This window comes from Symsagittifera roscoffensis, chromosome 7 (genome assembly GCF_963678635.1).
Source record: "Symsagittifera roscoffensis chromosome 7, txSymRosc1.1, whole genome shotgun sequence".
Classification (NCBI taxonomy): Eukaryota; Metazoa; Xenacoelomorpha; order Acoela; family Convolutidae; genus Symsagittifera; species Symsagittifera roscoffensis.
In genome coordinates, this window is record NC_087068.1 from 32,439,803 (window position 1) to 32,446,595 (window position 6,793).

Consider the following 6,793-nt stretch of genomic DNA (forward strand, 5'->3'; position numbering starts at 1 on the left):
TATGGTTTCTTCCAAGTTGGGTTTTTTGAAAATTGGAGGAAAGCTGGCATATTTTGATTTTATTTCATCTGGAACAATTAAATCGCACTGAATATAGCCAAAAAAAATCCATCTTTTGTTTTTGCTAAATTGAAGTCGTTAAAAAGAAGTCTTTTTAGGGAAAGTGGGTTCTGACGTGATTTTTGATCTTTTCATCGGTTAAGAAACTTTCCCACCAGTCACGATCCAACGTTTCTTCAACTTTGTATCCGTTCTCTTTTATGTATTCCCGTCTCTCTCTTCTTATTACCTCGTTCATTATCCTGTTCAATAAGGGACAAGCTTTTATGTACTCACCATAAATTTACCATCCTCGCTGCCAAACTAAGGCTGATCAAACCACTTCTGAAAAGAAGGCAATTTGTGTGTCATTTGCAAGGCATACATCCACGTCTTAAACAGCGGGCTGCAGAGTAGTAAATTTTACTACGATGAGTCCTCCTGCATCCAATGCAACCCCAACACCTTTTCAAACGGGTCCACCAACAGACCATCAAGCACAGCTCCCATCACAACTCATAAAGACACATGGCGAGTTACTACCGAATTATACGTACTGCCCAACGCAACACAACCTAATCCATGCCCCCTGAAATTACTATCAGCTCCTCTGACGCCTAGATACTTATAGAGCAATAATTTGATAATAAGGAACTTATTAAACTGTCGTTCATTGGAAACCAGGCTCCAGAGTTCTAAGCAAGAAGAAGCCCGGTTTCCATTTCATAGAAATACTGAACCAGCAGCTGTTGTCAGTAGTAGATGTTGGAGCTAAAGTGGGAGGGGGTTCCCTGTAGACTTCTATGTATTAAGATTGGGAATAGAGCATCCGGTCTGCAAGCTATCACTTAAAATAGGGAACAGAGCCTAAAATGTATTCAGATAGGGAATAAACTTGATAACGCTTCATGGTTTGTGTGATGGTAAGAAAATGCTAAGAAAAATTGCATTTTTTGGGTTCTGTGTGGAAATGTCAAGTTTTTTTGCAAAAATTTTGGCTAATATTATCTAATTGATTGTTACAAGTTAGTGGTAAGAGTTTATGGGCAAAAACTTAGATTTTCATTAGAAAAGTTGAACGTTTTTAAAAAAAAAACTTCAAAACACGATAAGATTTGAGGTATCTCAAACTGTTTATTGTTTTATTAGAAGGTCTTAATTTTTAAAACAGTGCTCTATCTACCTGAAGCTATGTTGAAACCTAGTGGAACTTCGAACTTGGTATTTTGAGAAAAAATTTAATTACAAAAAAAATATATAAATCACTGCATCGTATTTGAAATTTACGCAACTTTATAAAACAAACTAACAAAAAACTGCGTCGTACAAAAACGTAATACCTTGCATCAGTTCTTTTCTTTTCAATGGTTTTGTATCAATTCCATCATCTTGAAATTGTCATTTTGTATAAAAACAACTAAGTCCTTTCTTTGTTTGCTCATATGTGAACACCATTTGGTTTACGGTTCTGAATCCTCTATTTGCAAATGTTAGGTTGATTGCTTCATCCAGTACTCTCCTGTATTTTGATATGAGATCGTATCCAAAATCATCTAGAACTCGCTTTTTCAAACCTTTGCTCCTGAATTTGAATTTATCTTATTTGTTATCGTAGCAGCAATGTCTTGCAACACAAGCAGATCTTTTCTGTACATCTAATTTCTTCTCGGAAAGGTTCCGGCTCCCGTTTATCATGCTTTTTATGGTTACTGCAACACGTTCGAGGGAAGAAATTAGATTTTGCATCCGCCTTAAAAATGTCTCTTTCTTTTTTTCTGCAAGAGCTAAGTAAAGCGAATCTGTGTCCATCTCTACATGAAAAACACTGCAAAATAACTGTTCAATTTTTTAGCTTAAAACTAGATATCAGCATTCTCTGAGGGTGCTTTAACATTTCGCTCTCGATTGCACAGTTTTTCATGTTGTCTCCAATATCGTTTCTTCCAATTTGGGTGTTTTTGAAAATTGGAGGAAAGCTGGATTATTTTGATTTTGTTTCGTCTGGAACAATTAAGTCGCACTGAACATAGCCAAAAAAAAACCTTTTTTTTTGCTAAATTGAAGCCTGTAGAAAGAAGTCTTTGTAGAAAAAGTGGGTTTTGACGTAATTTTTGATGTTGTCATTGGTTTTGAAACTTTCCAACCAGTCACACTCCCACGTTTCTTCAACTTTTTATCTTTTCTCTTCTATGTATTCCCGTCTCATATCATCCATCTCTCTCTTCTGATTACCTCATTCAATATCCTGTTCAATAAGGGACGAGCTTCTTGACAAGAACAGAAGTCGTAGAAACATCCCATTACTTCGAAAATTGTATTACCATTATCACAATAAAAGTCCACGTTACAACAGTAAAATTTTTTCTGTTTTCGAGATGTGAAAAAGCTCTCAATTTTGGATTCTGGTCTTTGATCCTGGAACAAATACATGAACATATTCTCAAATTTGCTAGATCGGTTATGTCTAGCTTAAGACTTCTGCACATCGGTGTCAAACTCCCATCTCGTGTACAGTCCTGCTGGCGTATCTTGACACATTGAGAAAGGATAAAGCTGGCTTGCATCCAACGATCGATTTACATATATTTGATGAAATTTTGATAAAACATCAACTAAAACTTTTCGGGTAAGCACAATGGAAGATCCACCATTCATGTCTTCTCTAATTTTTCACACAAATCTTTATCTAAGTCTATGAGGGCTAATCAGAGAGCAGAGAAGTCGGTCGAAAATTGATAGGTACCTAGCGGTTTTTGCCAATCTCAAACCCAACTGCTACTTCAATTTCTACAACAACTACAACTGCAACAACCATGTCTGGACGAGGAAAGGGAGGAAAAGGACTAGGCAAAGGAGGAGCAAAGAGGCACCGAAAGATCTTGAGAGATAACATCCAAGGCATCACCAAGCCAGCCATCAGACGTCTTGCTCGACGAGGAGGTGTCAAGCGTATCAGCGGACTGATCTACGAAGAGACCAGAGGAGTGCTCAAGAACTACTTGGAGAGCGTGATCAGGGATGCTGTAACCTACACCGAGCACGCCAAGAGGAAAACCGTTGTAGCCATGGACATCGTCTACGCCCTCAAGATACCAGGCAAGACCTTGTACGGATTCGGAGGTTAAGAAGCTTCTTAGCCAGCTGCTCTCCTAGCTGCAGCACCAAACCGGCCTTTTTAAAGGCCACCAATAAATACACCATTTTTTGAAAGATGGTTTGCCTTTAAAATTTGGGTGTTTTTCATAAATATTTGGTATTTCAGTGATTTTTTCAACTAGGTCTGTATCTGATTCCTGTATGTTATTGATATGTGTAGTGTTTGTTTCAATTCGATTAACATTATGTAGTTTTAGATTTTCTGTTTCTTCAAGTTTCATTGTGATTTCCGCTTGCTCTAGTTTGTCTACTAAATTTCGAAAATCTAAATCTGGCTCTCGAATTGAAGAAGGATGAGATGCTCTCTTTTTTATTGTATTGTTTTGGTTTGTAGTTTTTTTTTATTTTGTTTTTCAAGGTGAATGTCATTTTGTTCATTTATTTCATTTTCCGTATGTGGGTGATTTTGAATAACTTTTAAACCTGTGAAAGAATATAATTGAGTTAGTTCGCGTAGTGCGTATTCTTTTGGGTAGTAAGGCAATAGATTGTTTCTATGTTGAACAATTTCTTTTTGGTCTGAATCGGTGATTTTATATGTTACGTCAGTGGGTTTGGCAATTATTTGGTATGGTCCTTTACGAAGGGGTTGTAATTTTTTAGAAATTCCTTTTTGTGTATTAAAATTAGGTTTTAAGACAAATGTTCCAATTTTTAAATCTGAGGGTGGTGTAAAGCGTGAATTTATTTGCTCGTTAATGTTTTGCCTTTGTAACAATTTTTTTGTTACTCTTTGGTAAATTTCATTGTGTTTTTTATCTCTATTTAAAATCCATTCGGTGTGTGTACCGGAGGCTAATTTAAGGATTTGTGGGTGATGAAAATGATCTTCATCATGCGCGTGTAAAGGTAGATTATAACAAACTGAGTCTTTATTCGGTTGGCAATGACCTTGTGCATTTTTATGATTGTTTGCTGTAAACATAATTGGTTTACGTGGCTTTTTATTAAAAACCATTTCGTATGGTGACATTCCTAGAGTTGTCGTAATTTGTGAATTATATGCTAAGGGAAATAATTTTACATCTGCTGACCATTCTGTGTATCTTGTATCATTTCCATTCATGATACATCTAAGATATTCTTGTAGTGAACGGTTCATACCTTCGACTAAACCGTTTGTCCAAGGTGCATGAGATGTACGCGGTTTGTGCTTAATGTTATATTAATGACATAGTGTGATGATTTCATTATTTATGAATTCTGTACCGTTGTCTGTAACTAAAATTTCGGGTAATCCGAATTTGGCTATCCAATGTTCATAAAGTGTTGTGTAAGCATAATAAGCGTTACAATGTGGTACTGGGTTGAGTGCTACATAATATGTAAATGCGTCAACAATTACCATAATATAGGAGTTTCCTTCGGAGGATGGTGAAATTGGTCCTTTTGTATCGAATGAAATACGGTGGTTAAAATATAAACTTTGTCCTTTAAAATCTTGTTTTTGTGCTATTTGTTTTTGATTTGGATAAGGTTTATTTAGCTGACATACTATACAATCATTGCATAGTTTTTTATCCAAATTGATGCATTTGGAAAATAAAAATTTTGTGTAAAATTTGAATATGTTTTCTCTGATCCAGAGTGTCCTTTAATGTTTTGTGTATGTGAAATGTTAAAAGCTATTAGAATCATACTTAAAGGGAGACAGGGAACTGTAGAATCATTTAAATGATATTCTAGAAGGTCTGTGTTTTCATTAATTGTTGTATTACTAAATTTTCGAAAATATCGGAGAAGTGTTTTATTTCCTAAAATTGTGGTATCTGCCTTTACGGGCCTAGTTTTGTATTTGTGCCATGATTTTAGTTGTCTAATTACTGGGTCAAGATTTTGATATTGTTTCAAGATATTAATTGTAATTTTATCTGTTGGAGGGAGAAAAATGTTTTCAATTTCTAATTTAGATAAAGGAATTGTGTCAAGTGGGTCATGGAGGTCAAAAACTTATTTATTGTGTATTTTGAATCAATTTATTTTATCAGTTAAATTTTCTTTTTCAATTAACGGAAAAAAGTCTTTTTTATGCGAGTGGTGTTTTATTCGTTTTTGTTGGGTGTTGTTTTTTATCCACTGTGAGTATGGAATTGGTTTGAAACTGATGTTCCAAGTAAATCAACTTCGTAGTGATTATTTTGGCAATCTAAGTAAAGTGGGAAGTGTTGTAGATTATTTATTTGTGATTGTTCAATGTCAGTTTTTACTGCATATTTGCATTCTAGCCGGGGGGATGTTTCGTCTTTGCAAGGTAAAATTTTATATTTTTAGGTACTTCAACTGTAGTTTTTCGTGTAAGTAATTCAGGTGGTGTATTTCGACTTAATGTATCTGGTAATGCAAGACTTTTTCCTGCTGTCCAAACTATATTTAAGTTTGGAAATTTCATTAGTATTAATTGAAATCTATAAACTCGATGATTAGGATTTGACTTTTGTGTAAAGAGAAAAATGATTGGTTTATGATCTGTGAATAGAACTGTTGGATGTTTTGATCCAAGTATCAGAAATTCATATTCTGTAAGTGTATAAATTATAGCTGTACATTCTCTCATTAGAGTTGAGTGAATAATCGGGAATTTGCTGATATAAGGTTCATTTTATTTGTACCACTGTATGATTGTAGTAATGCTCCGCCGATGCCAAAATTTGAAGCATCGCACATTGCATAGAATGGTTGATTTGGATCTGGGATTGTGTTTGAAATTTGTTCAGTTAAAAGCTTTTTAATTTCTTCAAATCGTGTTTGATGTTCAGTGGTCCATTCAAAATTATTTTGTTGTCTGAGGATATTATAGAATGGTCTTAAATATAATTGCATTTTGTAAACGTACTTGCTTAAGAAATTTAACATTCCAAGGAATTCTTGGATTTTCTTTTTGTTTGTTGGTGGTTGAAGTTTTTGAATAGCATCAATGCGTGATTTTAATGGAGTGATTGTGTTTTTTTCTATATTATGTCCTAAAAATTTAACTCGTGTTAAAAAGAAGTGTGATTTATCGGGGGCGGCCTTCAGATTTTCGTTCTGAAGTATTTTATGATAGTGTTCTAAAACTGTGAACATTTCTTCTTTTGTCTGTGATTGCATAAAAACATCGTCTAAATAGGTGATTGCGTTTTTCTTAAGTATTAGTGGTCTAAAAATTTTGCTCATAAAAGCTGAAAATGCTGCTGGTCCTATGGATATTCCATAGAATAGACGGTTGAATTCATATTGTTGATTTCCAATAACAAATTGTATTAAAAGTCGTGATTGTTCATCTAGTGGCATTTGATTGTATGCACTATCCATATCTGCGGTTGTAAAGTATTTTCCGTTTATTTTTGTTAAAATTACTTGTATTGGTTCAATAGGCCAATTGCATTTTGATTTGTCTATTAGTGAATTGAGATATCTAGCGTCTAAAACTATTTTTTAATGATTCTCCTTTTGCTAGGATTATAACAGGGTTAATAAATGTGTTACCTTTTGGTTGTTCTTCTTTGTTTACTGGTGAGATAATTTTGTATTGTTCTAAAATATCTATTAATCTATTTACCTTATCGTGTAAATGAATTGGTACTTTACTTGCTCTTTGTTTTTTGAAAACTGCGTCAGG

The 6,793-nt window shown here is 34.3% G+C and overlaps 1 protein-coding gene across 1 annotated transcript; it reads left to right on the forward strand.

Moving 5' to 3' along the window:
- Positions 1 to 2,852: 2,852 nt before the first annotated feature.
- LOC134852001 (histone H4-like) lies at positions 2,853 to 3,164 on the forward strand. The gene has a single exon (XM_063868276.1). It carries the CDS (start codon positions 2,853 to 2,855, stop codon positions 3,162 to 3,164), a length of 312 nt encoding a protein of 103 aa, XP_063724346.1.
- Positions 3,165 to 6,793: the final 3,629 nt, after the last annotated feature.

Coding starts and splice junctions, on each gene's coding strand:
- LOC134852001 (XM_063868276.1), top strand. CDS start 2,853: ATGTCTGGACGAGGAAAGGGAGGAAAAGGACTAGGCAAAGGAGGAGCA.